At 42.7% G+C, this 18159-nt stretch overlaps 2 protein-coding genes across 5 annotated transcripts in view; both read right to left on the bottom strand.

The window, feature by feature from the left end:
• LOC110534451 (T-cell surface glycoprotein CD5) overlaps nucleotides 1-4633 on the bottom strand; it is a 5153-nt gene extending 520 nt beyond the window's left edge. The window contains exons 1-5 of the mRNA XM_036933581.1: nucleotides 4361-4633; nucleotides 1460-1888; nucleotides 1054-1170; nucleotides 497-547; nucleotides 200-268 (exon numbers count right to left, since the gene is read on the bottom strand). Coding sequence (XP_036789476.1) covers nucleotides 200-268; nucleotides 497-547; nucleotides 1054-1170; nucleotides 1460-1888; nucleotides 4361-4412 — 718 coding nt within the window. The 5' untranslated portion in view covers nucleotides 4413-4633. The remainder of the gene's footprint in view (nucleotides 1-199; nucleotides 269-496; nucleotides 548-1053; nucleotides 1171-1459; nucleotides 1889-4360) is intronic.
• A 3418-nt stretch (nucleotides 4634-8051) lies between these two features.
• Nucleotides 8052-17763, bottom strand: LOC110534447 (vacuolar protein sorting-associated protein 37C). Of its 4 annotated transcripts, none has more exons than XM_036933578.1 (5): nucleotides 17739-17763; nucleotides 15685-15793; nucleotides 14161-14332; nucleotides 11492-11574; nucleotides 8052-11181 (listed from the first exon to the last, which is right to left on the bottom strand). In XM_036933578.1, exons 2-5 carry the CDS (start codon nucleotides 15775-15777, stop codon nucleotides 10474-10476), a joined length of 1056 nt encoding a protein of 351 aa, XP_036789473.1. In that variant the 5' UTR covers nucleotides 15778-15793; nucleotides 17739-17763; the 3' UTR covers nucleotides 8052-10473. The 4 variants fall into 4 exon arrangements, with proteins under 4 accessions (XP_036789473.1, XP_021474989.2, XP_021474988.2 ...); XM_021619314.2 differs by lacking the exon at nucleotides 17739-17763 and adding an exon at nucleotides 17380-17631; XM_021619313.2 differs by lacking the exon at nucleotides 17739-17763 and adding an exon at nucleotides 17403-17631.
• Nucleotides 17764-18159: the final 396 nt, after the last annotated feature.

The following is an 18159-nucleotide window of genomic DNA, read 5'->3' as shown; positions in this document are numbered from 1 at the left end:
GTGTGTGTGTGTGTGTGTGTGTGTGTGTGTGTGTGTGTGTGTGTGTGTGTGTGTGTGTGTGTGTGTGTGTGTGTGTGTGTGTGTGTGTGTGTGTGTGTGTGTGTGTGTGTGTGTGTGTGTGTGTGTGTGTGTGTGTGTGTGTGTGTGTGTGTGTGTGTGTGTGTGTGTGTGTGTGTGTGTGTGTGAGAGAGTGCCTCACCAGGGTAGGAGTGTCTCTTGTCTGTGTTGTCGTTAAGTTGGAGTCCAGCCTTCCCTCTATGGTAGGAGACTGCGAGACAGAGACAGAGACAGACAGACGTAGGAGGGGGAAAAGGTGGTTATGGATTACAATGCTTGCCAAGATGCTGTATTATTTGAGAGAGAACAACCGAAATCTGTGTGCGTGTAACCATGAACTCATCAACTCAACGCATTATTCACCAATTCCACGTCTCTCCTACTTAGGCCTGCAACTTGGCCTGGTGGGTGTGCGTGTGTCTAGGAGTCATTGACTCACCACTTTGGCTCTGCGTAGGTCCGATCCACCGACTCTGTCTCTTGTCTGACACTGAATCACAGACATTAACATGTTGATTAAAGATCATTTTATAATGTTATATTACCAACACACAACACCAAGATAACATGTCTCAATGACACAGTTGTGACAAAAAAAAAACTTGATCCATAACTAACTTAATATGAATAAAATAAATGCCACATGCCACAATAACAATAACAACCCTGGTATCAATATCCTTTTCTTTTCTGAAATGACCTTATGAGACATTATTTGATCAAACGCTATTGGACTGGTCCAAGTACTGGGGACTTTTGTCTTTAAGTACTTTATTGCAGTAATTGAAGTACTTTGTTGTCATCCTAAATGTGCGTTCATGTGTTTCGTGTTTAGATCTGGGCCCGTTACCACACAGCGTCTCAGAGTAGAAGTGCTGATCTAGGATCAGTTTGGCCTTTTAGATCGTCGTGTATATGAGTATATGGACAAGTCCTAGATCAGCAGTCCTACTCTGCGGCCCTTTGTGGATACAGGCCCAGGTCTCTGGGACTCACATCTCTTACGGAGGGCCTTGAGGGAGGGCTGCCCGAAACGCACCATCAGCACCACCAGCACCAGAACACACAGCAGTCCAGTCACCACCTTATAGCCTACTAACTGATCTGGGACGACTGGAGTGGAGAGGAGATGAGATTCAAATTTAACCACGACTTTACTAGGCTGGTCCCAGATCTGTTTTTTTCTTCTGTCTTACCAACTCATATGGTCATTTGGCAAGACAGCCTAAACATGGAAACCAGGCTATTGTTTTATAGCACCTTATAAAACATTTACAAAAATATATAAAAAGTGTATTTACAAAGACATTCATGTACTTGTATGCATGTGTGGCATTTCAACCCACGGTCAGTCACTTAGAGGAACATATACAGAAAGGACGCACAAACATACAGGACTCACCTTCGCATTGGATCCTCAGTGTTGTACAGGAGTTATTGGTAACCCTTCCATCCCTACCGATCTGGTAACCCTCAGAGCTAGCAGGGGTCTTAGTCCACTTTGCGGAGCCCCCGCAGCCCTTCCTCTCACACGATTCTGCCAGTTCAAGGCTAAGATTGGCCCAACTGTTAAAGCAGAGTGGTAAGGAATGGGTGGAGAGACAGGTGTCTCCACCCAAGAGGAGACACAGGTGTACGTCCCCCTTACAGGACTTTGCTTGCCATTTGATCTTGACAACGGCCAGCGCAGGTGGCGGAGACTCGGGCTTGGTCGGAGGGGAACAGGAAGTGGAGATATTACACACACAGGAAGTGGTGGGAGCGGGGGTAGCAGGAGTGGAGTCGGATGGTGTGAGAGGTTGGGAGGTGGATGTCGTGTTTTCAAAGGTTACTATATGAGAGAGAGAGAGAGAGAGAGAGAGAGAGAGAGAGAGAGAGAGAGAGAGAGAGGGGGGGGGGGGGGAGAGAGAGAGAGAGAGGGGGAGAGAGAGAGAGAGAGAGAGGGGATGCGAAACAACAGCAGATAAAGTAAATTGGTATCTTGGAATCTATATTTACCAAAAATATTTTATTCAATTTTTTAAAATCAATATTACATGTCATGCGGTAGTCACTAATCACAGAGGCAGTTTTTCAAAAGACTAACGGTCAATGTTTGGCCGCCTGCAGTGAGGACTAAAACTGGCCTGGATTAGACTAAACCCTCTCTAATCTAACAATTAATCCAACACATTAAGGAAACAGAAATGCTCACCCTCTACCGAGATAGGAGGTCATAAGGGTAATTATCAGATCAATGGATGATATTCAAAGGTTGATCCCAGTTGTTAGTAGTACTACTACTACTACTACTACTACTACTACTACTACTACTACTACTACTACTACTACTACTACTACTACTACTACTACTACTACTACAAATAGTATCCTATTCCTTATAGTGAACTACCTTTAAGCAGGGCCCATAAGGAACAGGGATGGGCAAAAATGACAAAATACAATTAAAAAAATACCCTAAACATCAAATGTATCAAAATAAACTGCAAAATACTTGTGTTTTGAAAAAGTATTTCATTAAAATACACGTGCTTTGTATTTTAAAATACAGAAATACATTTGCAAGTAGCCGGCATGAACAGTAACAGCATGAACAGTAACAGTTACATAAATGTTTTACGTGACTGTGATCCTGTTGCCTATTCACTCTACCTGTATGTACGTAGTTACAGTGCATACGGAAAGTATTCAGACCCTTTCCCTTTATCCACATTTTGCTACGTTTACAGCCCTATTCTAAAATGGATTAAATACATGAAAATCCTCATCAATCTACACACAATATTCCATAATGACAAAGCGAAAACAGTTTTTTTTAGAAATGTTTGCAAATGTAGGGACTGGGAGACTAGTCAGGATCGAGGGAAAGATGAACGAGGGAAAGAATGATCCTTGATTAAAAACCTGCTCCAGAGCCCTCAGGACCTCAGACCGGGGCGAAGGTTCATCTTCCAACAGAACAACGACCCTAAACACACAGCCAAGACGACGCAGGAGTGGTTCAGGACAAGTCCCCGAATGTCCTTGAGCCTTGGCCTAGCCAAAGCCCAGACTTAATCCCGATTGAAGATCTATGGAGAGACCTGAAAATAGCTGTGCAGCAACGCTCTCCATTCAACCTGACAGCGCTTGAGAGGATCTTCAGGGAAGAATGTGAGAAACCCCCCCAAATACAGGTGTGCCAAGCTTGTAGCGCCATACCCAAGAAGACTTGAGGCTGTAATCACTGCCAAATGTGCTTCGACAAAGTACTGAGTAAAGGGTCTGAATACTTATGTAAACGTGATATTTGTGTGTAGATTGATGGGGGGAAAAATATTTTTACGCCATTTTAGAATAAGGCTGTAACGTAACAACATTTGGAGAAAGTCAAGGGGTCTGAATAGTTTCCGAATGCTCTGTTTCTCAACTGCCTCGTACCACCTGCACATCGACTCAGTACTGGTACTCCCTGTATGTAGCCACAAAATTTTTTTTAACTTGTTATTGTTATTCATTATTCACTGTGTACATATTCCTTGTGTCACTCTTTATATTTTTGATTTACATATATTTTTCATCTTTAACTCTTCCTTGTCGAAAAAGGTCCCGTAAGTAAGCATTTCACTGTTAGTCTACACCTGATTGTTTACGAAGCGTGACAAATACACATTTATTTCCTTTGATATGTTGCTGTTTATCTACTTTAGTTGAATGTACTGACTGTAAGTCACTCTGTATAAGGGTGTCTGCTCAATTACCAAACTATAAATACATGTGTGAAAATGAACATAACAAAATGACCTGCAAAGTACACCTGGTATTATTATTATTGGCCTTGTTTTGGGTTGGAATTCATTATAATAATACTCAGCATCCTTTGCAATTGTACAATTTTACATGTATATTTAATTAATCTAGCAGATGCTCTTAGTACACCATAGTGCCATCAATCTTCTGATACCAATGCAGGGAGAAAGGGGGGCAAAAATGATGTACCGCTAAATATAAATCAAATTGTATCCAAAAGTATTTCAAAAATACAAATTACAGCTCTCGAAAGTATCTTGTTAGAAAACACATTGGAGTTTAGCCCAGTGTAATACCATTTTTTTTGCGTATTTCAAATACATGTAACAGAAATACTGCCCCTCTCTGAGAGGGAATAGGGAGTCATTTTTGGACGCAACAAAACAAATGACTACAATTCTGCTGCTTCAAGTTCAACTGTCGTTGTCAGTATAGCATATCAGAACATGAGAACATTGTGTATCGTAATGGACTCGCTCGGAAAACACCGGACTGCATTTAAATCAAGACTTACCAACATTCTTGACACACAGGACCAGGATGGTAAGAACTAGCCTTCCATCCATTCTGGAGATGAACAGGTTGAGAAAAACTGGGGAGAGAAGAAGAGAAGAGAGACAACGCGCGCAAAGAAAAACCGACAGAAAGACTGAAGAGAGAGGAAACGGTACAGAAGTCTAAACTCCTCGCTCTCCTTTCTCCCCACCCTCTCTTTTTCTATCCATACAGCCTTCTCTTCATCTTTGGCGTTTGCTGCTTTCTGTCTGCAAGAGCTTCTGCAAACTTCCTCACTTCAAAGACAGTTACAAAAAAAGAGAGAGAGAGAAAAAGAAAAGAAAGAAGTGAAATGAAATGAAGAAGAGTGGAGGATAAGTGGGAGGGAGAGGCGGAAAGAAAAATTTGAATCTTTCATATTTAAACATTTTGGTTGAGTCAATCATGAGCCTGATTTTCACACACCTTCCAACAGTGAAGTGTGTGTTTGTGTGCCTGTGTGTGTGTGTGTGTGTGCTTTCACGTCCGTGTGTTTTTGCGCGCTTGTGTGTATGTGTTCTCCAATAGGTCATGGTACACACCACTGCCAGGTACACCAGTTGTTTGCAGCAAGATCCCTATTATGAGTTGGATTCCTGTATAGGCCTCATCTACAGGTAACTGCCAAAATGAAGGAAACACCAACATAAAGGGTTAATAGGGCGTTGGGCCACCACGAGCCGGCAGAACAGCTTCAACGCACCTTGGCATAGATTCTGTCTGGAACTGGAGGGATGCGACACCATCCTTAGACCATAAATTCCATCATTCTGTGTTTTGTTGATGGTGGTGGAAAATGCTGTCTCAGGCACCGCGCCAGAATCTCCCATAAGTGTTCAATTGGGTTGAGATCTGGTGAGTGACTGACACACACACACTTTCAACCCCCTACAGCATGCTTCTTTGAGACCCCTCTTTTTCAAAGTCACTGAGATCTATTCTTCTAGCCATGGTAGCCAAAATATTTGGGCAACTGGGCATTTTAATAAATGACGCTAAGCATGATAGGATGTTAACTGCTTATAATACTCAGGAAGCATCCTGCGTGGAAGCACCTGCTTTCAATATGCTTTGTATTCCCTCATTTACTCAAGTGTTTCCTTTAATTTGGCAGTTACCCGTACACTATGTATTAATTATTGCTTGGGAATTTAGAGAATTTAAGGGGGATATAATACATCTGTTGTTAGTTTGTGGATATTGTTGTGTACAACCTTACTTTTTAACTGTAACTTCATACATTGGCTGTGGATTAAAGCGTCTGCTAAATGACCTTATTATCTTACTTAATATTCTATTTAATAACCATATTATTATTATTATTATTATATTGTTTATTATCCTACAGTGCCTTCAGAAAGTATTTATACCCCTTGACTTGTTCCACATTTTGTTGTGTTACAGCAGAAATTCTAAGCTGATGACTTTTCAGCCATCTACACAAAATACCCTATACGGACAAAGTGAGAATTTTTGGGTTTGAAATTGTTGCTAATTTATTGAAAATTAAATACAAAAATGCACATAAAATTCACACCCCTGAGTCAATACTTTGTAAAAAAGCACATTTGGCAGCGATTACAGCTGAGAGTCTTTCTGGGTAAGTCTCTAAGAGCTTTCCACACCTTGTTTGTGAAACATTTGCCCATTATTCTTTTCAAAATTCTTCAAGCTGTCTACTTGGTTGTTGATCATTGCTAGACAACCGTTTTCAGGTCGTGCCATAGATTTTCAAGTAGATTTAAGTGAAAACTGTAACGGTCACTCAGGAACATTCACTGTCTTCTTGGTAAAACGACTCTAGTGTAGATTTGGCCTTGTGTTTTTAGGTTATTGTCCTGATGAAAGGGGAATTCATCTCCCAGTGTCTGGTGGAAAGCAGACTGAATCAGGTTTTCCTCTAGGATTTTGCCTGTGCTTAGCTCCATTCCGTTTATTTTTTATCCTGAAAAACTCCCCAGTCCTTAACAATTACAAGCATACCCATAATACGATGCAGCCACCACTATGCTTGAAAATATGGGGAGTGGTACTCAGTAATGTGTTGTACTGGATTTGCTCCAAACATAACACTTTCTATTCAGGACAAAAAGTGAATTGCTTTGCCATTCTTCTTTTTTCAATATTACTTTAGTGCCTTGTTGCAAACAGGATGTATGTTTTGAACTATTTGTATTCTGTACAGGCGTCCTTCTTTTCACTCTGTCAATTAGGTTAGTATTGTGGAGCAACTACAAGGTTAATCCATCATCAGTTTTCACCTATCACCGACATTCAACCCTGTAACTGAGTTAGGAAGGACGCCTGTATCTGTGTAGTGACTCAGTGTGTTGATACACCATCCAAAGTGTAATTAATAACTTCACCCTGCTCAAAAGGATATTCCGTGTCTGCTTTTCATTATATATATTTTTTACCCATCTACCAACAGGTGCCCTGCTTTGCAAGGCATTGGAATACCTCCCTGGTCTTTGTGGTCGAATATGTGTTTGAAATTCACTGCCCGATAATTGAATGTGTGGGGGACAGAGATTAAGTAGTAATTCAGAAATCATGTCAAAGACTATTATTGCACACAGAGTGAGTCAGTGCAACCCATGTGACTTGCTAAGAGCATTTTTACTCCTGAACTTGTTTAACTTGTTGGTCATAACAAAGGTGTTGAATATTTATTGACACAAGACATTTCAGATTTATTTTTATTTTTTTACTAATTGCCCCCCCCCCCCAAAAGAAAAACATTATTCTATTTTTACATTATGGGTATTGTGTGTAGGCTAGTGACAAAATAATTTGAAAAAGTTATCCATTTACATTTCTGTCTGTAACACAAAAAAATGTGGAAAAAGTAATGGGGTTATGAGTACTTTCTGGAGGCGCTGTACTTAATTCATGTTTACTTTTCTTTTCTTAATTCAACCATTACTCAACTTTTCTGTTCGTTCACACCCGTCCACTCCCACCCTCTATCGCTCTCGTTTTCTCTCATCTTTAGTATCTGGTTTACCGAGCCGTAGATGTGTAGAAAGCCCCGTAAAAATGATCCTCCACCCCCTTTCTCTCTCTATGAGACACTTCTCTCCGTACTTTGAATATACGAAGCAACTTAGGACCATCCCGCTTTCCCCGCACAACCAGTTGTTTGACACAAAAAAATATATAAATTCTCAAATTGTATAAACCGTTCTGTTAACAGTATGGATTTGAGATTATATGTATTCTTCATTTGTCTATCAGTAACTGTACCATTAAGCCTACATGCACCTACTGTACTGTTTGGTAGATTAGTGACTACTACACTTTAACTGACTTCACATACGTTATAGGCTACAGAAATCGTTCCACAACAATTGATTGATCAAAATAATCACTGAGGTGGAATATTTGATAGGTTATGTGGGAGTTTTTCCTCCAGTGCCCTCCTTTCCCCCAGGGGTCCGTCGCTCTCTCTTCTGTGTCATCTCCCTGGTTCGGTCTTCTCGGCCCACATCAGAAAAAGATAATCACAATCAGAGAGCGGGAAGGAAGACCTGATAGTAAGCTCTGTTTGAGACAACACAAAGCAAAGCCCCCCACACCTTTCAGATCAAATCAATTAAACTCAATCAAGTTCTATCCGACTTGAATCGTCCTTGATGCAACTGGAGTAAGAACAGTCAAAACTAACTGTAGCATGAGACAGCTACCGTGGTATTTTTATTTTCTCCCAACGCGAGAGAAAATAAAAAAGACAAGTAGATAAAAAAGAAAATATATATTTCTAATTACGAGTCAGAACATAGCTCTTAGATCAAGTTCAGTGTTTAATAATATTCACACAAAAAAATAAGAAACTTAAAACAAGCTCCAAGCTTGTGTTTTTATTTCCCCCTTATTAATGCTGCGTATCTCCGTTGGGCTTCTAAATTTCTGACTCATCTTTTCCTTCTTTTAGTCACGTCCCAAACAGAACCATATTCCCTGCCCATAGGGCTCTGGTCAAAAGTAGTGCATTCAGTAGGGGGTAGGGTGCCATTTGGGACAGTAGTAGTGTGATAATACCAGTAAGACACTGCCCCCTGGTCGTAGACCAGTCATTCCAACCAGTTAACCTGATGAAGAGGCCCTACATAGGCGCTACATAACACCTTCATAGAGCATGATGGCAACCAATGTAGTAACACTCAGTTTAAGACCACTGACTAGGGTTGAAGAGCTCATGACTAAGATGACATAAGTGTCTATGAATGCTGTATGAGCCGTCATGAAGGCGGTATGAATCGCTGTAGTACCCCCGTCACAGCTCTCTCATCCTGTGCTTTCTGAGCTAAAGCAGGCAGATCAGTCACAAATGGCACCCACTCCCCCTATATAGTGCACTACTTTTGACCAGAGGCCTAAGGGAATAGGCTTCCATTTTGGGTGCAGACCATTAGTCCCTTGTTATCAACAACATCTCTTTAATCATTTATACAAATCACATATTCTCACTGGAAGTGAACTTACAGAAATAAACAATTTCCTCATTTGCAATCATTGTCAAGCATCAATCAGTTCATGTCAACAGGCAGATGTTGGAGAAGGAGGGAGAGGGTGAAAGAGAGAGTGAGTTGAGAGGGAAGGAGAGAAAGACGAGAGGTGAGTTTAACGCCAAGTCAGCCCTCAGGGACGGGGGACGAAACGGAGTGTGAAGTTGTAGCGTGTGGGAGGGAGAGAAAAACGGAGATACCAGAGAAACAGGCATGATCCTCGACAGAGAATACAGATATGATTCTGTAAACAACGACATCATTGTCAATAGGCATCACAATACCTAAACAACCAACCAAAACATTCTGCCAAGAAAGAAAAGACTTGGAAGCTAAACTTGTAGGACATACAGATGTAGGATCTTAATTTGATCACCCTGCACAGCAGAAAATGCAAACTTGTAGTGTATTCAAGGTTGAAAAAAATAATTTTAAAGTTTGTAACTTCAGACTTGATTCGCCCCGACAATTTTTTATATTTTAAAAAAATCAACCCTTAAAAAAAACCTCCATGAATTATAATCCACGCAATAATTCACATCCTTTTGCTGCAGGATTATTTTCCTGCTGTGAAAAACTGGTCAGATTAAGATCCTCAACCTGTAAAGATGTCCAGATTTGGCTAAGAAACAAACATCATACATGCACAGCCAGGTGAATAAGAAAGAAGACAGGGTTATTGAAGTCTCCAAAAGGACCACTGATCAGGGCCCGCATTCATAAAGCCTCTCAGACTAAGAGTGCTGATATTGGATCAGTTTAGCCTTTTAGATCATAATGAATACAATTACATGGTCAGATCCTATAGAGTAGCTATGACTTCCTAGGATTTTCCTTCTTTAGTATTGTCTTAAGTACTTTCTAACCAGAACGAAGAGCAAGAAAGAGTTTACAGAACAGAATTCCTGAACAAAACTGCACCTGGAAAACATTTTGGTTCGGGTGGGTATTAAGTTATCATCATATACGAACGAATATGATCAACACATGTCATCTGACATCGGTGTAGAATGATATGGGTGTTAGAACAAGTCAAATGTACTCTAATGCATATACCGAACACAGTGCCACAATGGACTTGTGCTACAGGGTGAAACCATTGATAAGGAATACATGATGTGTAGATATATTTTATGTAAAACATGGCTCTCTGACATGTCGAATAAAGAGTCACGTCAGCTCCATTTCTATCTGAAACGTACATGGCCAAGGTCTTTTTTGATTGGCTCAGTATTCCACAAAGGGAGGGAGAAGAGTAAAAAGGCTGACAGCCAATAGGAGGAGAGAGGAGAGCGAGAGAGAGAGAGAGAGAGAGAAGGGGTTGACAGCCAATGGGAGAGTGTTTCTAACACATTGGAGCACAAGGGGAGGTCCTGAGACAGTTATGCACTTGAATGAGAGGAGGGGAGGGGGAGGAGAAGAGGCAGAGAGAGAGAGAGAGAGAGAGAGAGAGAGAGACAGATCGAGAGAGAGAGAGGCAGATCGAGAGAGAGAGAAAGGTAAAGAGTCCGAAAAAAAGAGTGAATGAGAGAGACTGGAGAATGTGTGGTGGGAGAGGAGTGATGGGGTGAGAGCAGAGGGAGGTTCAGGAGTAGGGCTGTGGCACTCCAAACCCGGGCCTGTACTGCGGCCTGCCTGTGGGGGACTGAGAGTTGGGCAGAGCAGGGCCCATGGGGTAGCTATACCCCCCAACCCCACCGTAGGTGTACGCAGAGGGGTAGGGGGCGGTGTTGGGGGCACTGTACTGCCCGAAAGCAGACCCTGAGCCGGGGACACCAGGGAACGTTGGCTGGGTGGGGTATGGGCAGGCAGTGGCCGGAGGCCCAAAAGCAGGACGGGCTGAGTAGCCCGCCGCTGAGGTGAAAGGTGAGCCGGGGCTGGGGTAGGGTGGACATTGACCTGGGGGAATGGACGGGACTGGGCCTGATACTGCAGAGGTGGCTGTCGGGTTAGGAGGGGAGACAGGGTAAGGGGTGTAAGGTAGGGCGGAACCGGGGCCGTTTTGGAAACCAGCGTGGTTGTTGGGATTGGAATTCTGCTGCGGTTGTTGTTGCTGAGGATGATGATTCCATGGCGATGACTGTGTCGTCGCCGGGTCTTGATTGGCGCTCGTTTGTGACGTCACGGAGCCGGCGGAGGCATCGCCCGCGGCGGTCTCCTTCTTCTGCCGCAGGATGTCCTGCAGTTTCTCTATCCGCACCCGTCTTTTGTGAGCGAGGGAGCGAAGGGAGAGGAAACGGTCGAGGAACGAGTCCAGAGACAGCCGGCCGTCCAGAAACTCATCTGCCAGAGACTGACGGAGAGAGAGATGGAAGAGAGAGAGAAAGAGAGAGAGCGAGAGTTAAAGAAGGGGAGAGAGGGATGTGGGTAAATACGGACACACTTTATTGACAATGTCTGAACACATTATTTATTTATTATCATCGTCTTATTCCCAACTGCTGGTCCTCTGTACGGCGTTGAATAGAGTAAGAGACGAGTTGATCATTTTGTCGTCGTCGGTCCTGTGTTTTTAGGACGGATACACATCTCCCATACTCGTCCTCAATATCATCCGTCGGTTTCATTGTCCGCCTGAGAAGTGTGTCGCCGCGGCCTCTCACCTCTGACTCCGTCTCCGTGCTGGCGCCCTCTGTCTGAAGTCTGGAGAACAACCCCTCCGGTGATGCCTGCCCCATGATGCCATCTGGGGGGGGGGGAAGTGAGGCAGAGAATGAAAGAGGGGGCAGAAATAAACACCTCCCACACGCCAATGTCACGCCAAGCTTCTAAGTCCCAGTAGACACCGACAGCACAATTCTTCACGCCTGTTATTAAACACTAGGCTTGGGCGGTATACTGTATGGGTCTGACGTACACCGGGCTATTTGGAAAACTTTTTTTTATATATTTTTTTTATACCATCAAAACTATGTATTTTATGTTTTTTTTTTAAGTAAATACGTGCAGTCAACTTGTGCAATACGTTAGGAGATAAAGCAGATTGCGTTCTTCATTTCACCTGTCACCTTATTTTACATTATGAAGTTTACCGTAGTTCCCCAGAACTGTGTAGCCAGTCACGTGTTTGTTTATATATATAGCACAACGGGAGAAAGCGAGCTAGTGAGTCCGTAGCGTTCGTTATCTATAGGCGAATCTCAGTTATGTGGCACACAAGAGGTGAGGAAGTTACAATTGTACGCAATTCATGACTAAATGTTTGACATTTCTCTCCCCCGTGTGCTTCCTACTATAGTTTTTCCTTGTCCTCCGCTCTTCTCCCATCTACTCCGTGTACACATGCTGCTCTTCCATCAGAAAAGCATGCAGCGCAACTTGGTCCATTTGAACAATTTCTCTCATAAAATGTCCACACTCTCCAAAAAAACGACATTCGATAGTTACCAACTACGCTTGTATAACTTTTGCTGTTAGCTTGTTAGCATTTAGCTAACAGCGTCTATGTGATTTCACTATTTGTTTGTGCTCACTTTGTTAGCATTCCGGTAATTGCGTTCTTAGCGCCCCCTTCTGTGCCATGCAGGTAACACAATAAACCCCAGGACGAGAGAAGGATGGTATGAAAATCTGGATACCGCCCAAGCCTATTAAACACATTTAAAAATGAGAACAAAGTAATCTCATGAAGCTCAGCCATGAAGCTCAATGTTGGATAAACATGGATACACACGCAACAGGACAATCTACTTTCAAGCATCTTCAAATACCTCTGGTAGACTTCTCATTGAAGGCAAGCTCCCACAATTATGCTGGTTGAGTAAAGGTTAATACCCAGTCAAGGTGAATCACTAGGACTGATTTAGGGGTGAAATAACAATGCATTCCATATTACCGTAATTTCCGGACTATAAGTCGCTACTTTTTTCCCACGCGTTGAACCTCGCGGTTTATACAATGACGCGGCTAATTTATGGATTTTTCCCGCTTTCGCAAGATTCATGCCGCCAAAAAACTGAGCACCGTCACATAATGTGACGTAAATCGAGCGCGCTCAAACTTCCCATCATTCTGATTACGCTAGTCATTTTGTCACCCTCATCATGGCAAAGACACTGAGAAATGCATATGATGCAGCTTTCAAGTTGAAGGCGATCGATCTGGCTGTTGGAAAAGGAAATAGAGCTGCTGACAGCTTGGAGCATTGTCAAAAAATCCACTATCATCAACGGGTTTCAAAAGGCTGGACTGCTGCGTGTTGAAGAGGGCAGCGATCCAACATCGGATGAAGCAATTCTGAGGCTATTCAACTCCGACACCGAAGGAGATGACTTCAGTGGTTTCAGTGCACAGGAGGAGGAAGATAGTGACCAATGACTTTCTTGGTAGGCTACTGTTTAATTTTTGTTACAAGCCGTGTTTCGTTAAAGCCTATTTATTTTTGTTACAAGCCGTGTTTCGTTTAAAGGCTGTGTAAAGTTCATTTGTTTCAATGTACCGGTAGGCACCTGCGGCGTATTTATGTACAAAATACATATTTTTTAATAATTCAGTGGGTGCGGTTTATATTCAGGTGCGCTTAATAGTCCAGCAATTACGGTACCTAATCACCTTCAGGAAAAACACATGACATAACTATAATAGCAGACTTTACAACAGGTGCGCACATTCAAACAGTCACCAACTCCAGCCCTGCAAACGGAGACCATCACAAACACAGTTTCTCATGAAAAGCGTACAAAACAAGGCTGCAGGAGCACATGTACACAGATCACACGGCCTGTTCTACTTCCTGACAAAGCGCTGACGGCAGTGGAATGGGAGCTGATGCGATGGTATCCAGGGAGACCCTGGCAGACAGACAGACACACAGGCCAGATCTGGAAGCCTGGAGGGGGGGGCTATGTCTGTCTGTCTGTCTGTCTGTTTGACCAGTAGAGACCAAGGCTTAGTACCAAATGGCACCCTATTCCCTATACTACCTAAGTAGTGCACTATATAGGTGAGAGAGCGCTTTTGGGACACAGACACTGTGTTTGACTAGTAGAGACCAACTGAGTGTCCAGGATCTGAACAGGCCACACAACATCTACCCCTACACTACAAACTCCCTCTCCAAAATCTGTTCCTGCCACATCTGCCATCTGTCTATGGCTCCCTCCCTCCCTCTCATCTCTCCATCTTGTTATTTCTATTTCCATATCCTCTCTCTCTCTTCCTCTATTAGGTTGCTTTTCTTCATCTGTCATTCTATTATCCATCAATAACCTCCCATCTCATCCCTGGTCACAAGTGTTGTCTGTGGGTCTCTATGACTCCCTCCACCCCTCACCTTTCTGGTCACAGTGTTGTCTGTAGGTATCTCTGACTCCCTCCAGTTCAGAGTATCTCTCCACTAGATGTTCTCTCTGTCTCTCCAGGCGAGGCTTCATGTCCAGGTTCTGTTCTGCCAGGTTACGGTTGGAGGCCAGTGCCATCTCCCTCTCCAGCTGGATGTTCTGAATCTATAGACGAGGAAGAAGAGGAGTCAATAATACATCATTTTTTTCATTTTTATGTATTTTTGACCGTGACCACGAACAACAGATATTGTAGTGACCGGACGTTAACTTACATAGCTAGCTAATTCTCATAACAACCTTAGCCTTGATCAGCATGTTAAGATCTTTGGTATAACGTTATTAGGATTGTGGATAGTGCGTTCGTCTTGGGGTCAGGCGACCTGGGTTCAACTCCTGCTTAGGGCACTACGCTCTCCTCCTCTACGTGACTCTATGATTGGTATGTCATGGCAATACGTATCAGTCTGTGTTTGACAGAAGCTGCCAGGTCCTCCCTTCTGAGACCAGTGTCCCGGCCATGCTACCGTAACGGAGATCAGAACGTGCCGTGAGCTCACTCCGCAGCTAGCTTGAAATGTTGCCGACAGTGCTATCCAATTGGATCCTTCTCTATAGCTCGACTGGTTCGTACGTTGTCAAGCTGGCGTTCACGTTTGTTGGCGAGGGAGAGGTTCAAGCCCAGTCAGAGGGTAGTGCAGGGAGGCAACGCTATATGCTAAGCTAGCACACAGACAGCGTTTACACTACGATAAGGACAGGTTCGTCTGTTGATGCGTTTCTCTCTATCAATGCTTTTTCTTTCAACTTTACTTAACAAGGAAGTCTCCTGCTTGAGATAAGGTGTCTTTTTAAAAAAAAAAATTAGGCAGACTTGGCTAGCCAAGACAGCAGCAAATGAACACGGCTTAACTAACAAGACGAGTTGGCCAGAAACAGATCATTTTTGCATCTAGCGAACATAACTCCCCACGTGAAGAGTGAAGACAAACAAATGAACCTCAATGGTTAGTGTTTTGGACCTATGGACAAAGGTAGAAGAGAAGTGAGTCAATATGACCTTGTAAAAAAAACAACTGCTGATGGCAGGATGAGCCTGGACATTGCTACTGGTCAGAGTGAGATGAGACCTAGATGTCCATCCTCAGATCAATCATTAATCTACGGTTTACATTGACTAATAGCCAAGTCGTGTGACCTGACAGAAAAAGCCAGGTCTCAGCTCAGAGATAGGCCTATAGACAAGCTTGGCTATTCATTATCCCATTACTCAGGTACAAAACACACGAGGCATTTCAGTAAGAGCGGCGCATCTCGACTAGCCTGGTCCCAGATCGTTTTTTAATGCCGTCTTGCAAACTCCTGTGGTGAGTGTCATTCCTAACATGGCGTATGACAATAATAAATGACAACAGAAGTTGGTTAGAGCACAAACAGATCTGGGACCAAGCTACATTTCAATCTAGATAAGACACAATAGACAGACAATGAGACAAAGCAAAGACGTGATTGCTTACCTCATCAGATTCCAATGCCATGGACTCCACCCGCTCTGTATTGTCCAGCAAATCCTCCAACTCGGATTGGCTGAGGTCCTGAAGCTTGTCCATTGATTTGCCAGGACCGCTGTCAATCAGATGGAGGGAAAAGTGAGCTGTCAATGTCAAATGTCATCAGTTTACTGACCATAGATCATTTGAGAAATGTTTTTACTTGAAACTGACAGGATACAAAATAGATCCACACAAAATGATAAATGAACAGGCAGGCTGATCAAATATTAAATGGGAAATCATTTTCTAGACTATAATCTAGCGTTATCATACAAGACAGAATTGACAGTTATATGTGAGCATAACATCGCATTGTTCCGCCATGATAATACATACTAGATCTGGGAGATAGGGACAAAAATCCATATCGCAATAAATTGCCTGAATTGATGCAATAACGATGAATAGAACAATAAGTTTATAACATTGTGCACCACAGTTTTTATTTTAAACTATCCTTTCAACTACTACTAGTTCAATGATTGTAGCCATCAATTGTCCGATTATATTCAGCCATATTAGCAAACGTATGTAATTTCAAACGTCACATTCCTCTAGAATAGGCTACTTATCGTAATGAACGGTATCAGCAAAATGCCTGCGATAAGTGATCGGTACGGTCGGTGTTAAACTGTGATATGTCTCGGATTATTGGCCGAGGTCTACTACATACATTTTAGGCTTTGATAAACCAGACTCGAGCTAAATTCCGATCAGGCCTAAATTACTTCAGCTGCTTGCTATCTTGGCTACATCTTTGCCTAGTCATTAAACATGGGCCACATTCAGTAGGCAAACGTTGTGGAACGTTGCAGTTAGAAATATCAATAGATCTATTCATTTTTTAAACATTTTAGTCATTTTGCAGATGCTCTTATCCAGAGAGACTTACAATTATCTTAAGATAGTTAGGTGAGACAACACACCACAGTCATAGTAAGTACATTTTCCCTCAATAAAGTAGTTATAAAACAAAGTCAGTGCTAGTAGAAAAAGACTATTGCAGGGAATTGTTTTCTTATTTAAGATACTCTTGATGAGGTAGGGTTTCAAATAAATTTACAAAAAATGGGCAGGGACTCCGCTGTCCTGACATTAGGGGGAAGCTTGTTCCACCAGTGTGGTCCCAGGACAGAGAGAGCTTTGACTGGGCTGAGTGGGAGCTGACCCCCTGTTGATATCTGTCGTCGGGGTTCCTTATTCTACATGTCAGAGAGGCATGTTTGTACCGTTCCACAACATTGTGCCCTGCTGAACGAACCCTAGCTATCTTGATTGATGGCTTGCCATCAGCTAACCAACACTAATACTGTTGTCAGCCAGCTATAGTTAGCCACAGCACGCAGACTGGCTATCACATTATAAAGCAAGTTAGCGGGCAAAATTAATTACGTTATGCTGCTAGCAAATCAAGAAATTCGTTGCGACACTGCACACAACATTGACGGGCATCATCCTATATGTGGATGACGTAAACGGGCACGGGAGCCCTGACCCCAATATACAAACAAGGCAATCTGGTTGAGTGAAAATAGCCGGTAAAAGAAGAATCGAACGTTATTTTACGGGCTGGCTAGCCTTAACGGGTTGTTCAAGTTCCGTGTAGAGATGACAACAACAATCGTTATGATCACATTCAATGAAAGGCACTCTTGCTACCGTCAACTTTGAGGAAAGCCCACCGTTCGCGATCTCCAAATCCTCAAAAAATAAACGTCATTCGATCGTGTTGCTTGGCGTCGGGTACAGCAGTAGTCCAACAACAATTTCTTCAATATCTGTTCGACGATAATCCTCAAAATGGATTAAAGAATAGCTATGTTTTATCAGCAATATTTGGAAAGTTTCACTTCACACTACCAGAAACCGCTGCCATTTTTGGAATTACCCATTTTCTGCTTCCGTGGGGGGTTAGTAAATGCAGTGTCAATAATTGAATGACCTTTCTAACTAAAGAAAATGAAAATATATTGTGATCGAGTTGCTGCTTTCACAAGAGAAATTTTAATTTCTTGAACCTGAAAGCAAATCTTTAGATAGCATGAACAGTTTTATTTGACAGTTGATCCACTTCTTGGGGCAATGGTTTCATCCAGCGCGCATCTGATTTGAAGGGAAACCCACCCCTACGTGACACGATTATTCCATGAATGCCAGCAGGGACAGGCCGACAGGGAGGTACCCAGTAAAGTACACGAAGTCTGGTTGGAAAAAGTGGAACATTATGTCAATGGCCAATATCTGTCTTCATGACTCTCACTATAAACGCTTACTAATAAAACATATTGGCAGCACTATATGTATCCAAAAGTAATGACTAACCACAAGTGAAACAGTACGGAAAGAATATGTTGTTCCTGATATTTATAGGTTATTATGAAAAGCCAGCAGTGACCTTACACTGAACACACAACACTCAATCTAAATAAGCATCAGAAG

Source organism: Oncorhynchus mykiss, chromosome 10 (assembly GCF_013265735.2).
Source record: "Oncorhynchus mykiss isolate Arlee chromosome 10, USDA_OmykA_1.1, whole genome shotgun sequence".
Lineage (NCBI taxonomy): Eukaryota > Metazoa > Chordata > Actinopteri > Salmoniformes > Salmonidae > Oncorhynchus > Oncorhynchus mykiss.
The sequence above is the reverse complement of the archived record's forward strand: the minus strand, read 5'-3'. Positions and strand labels throughout refer to the sequence as shown.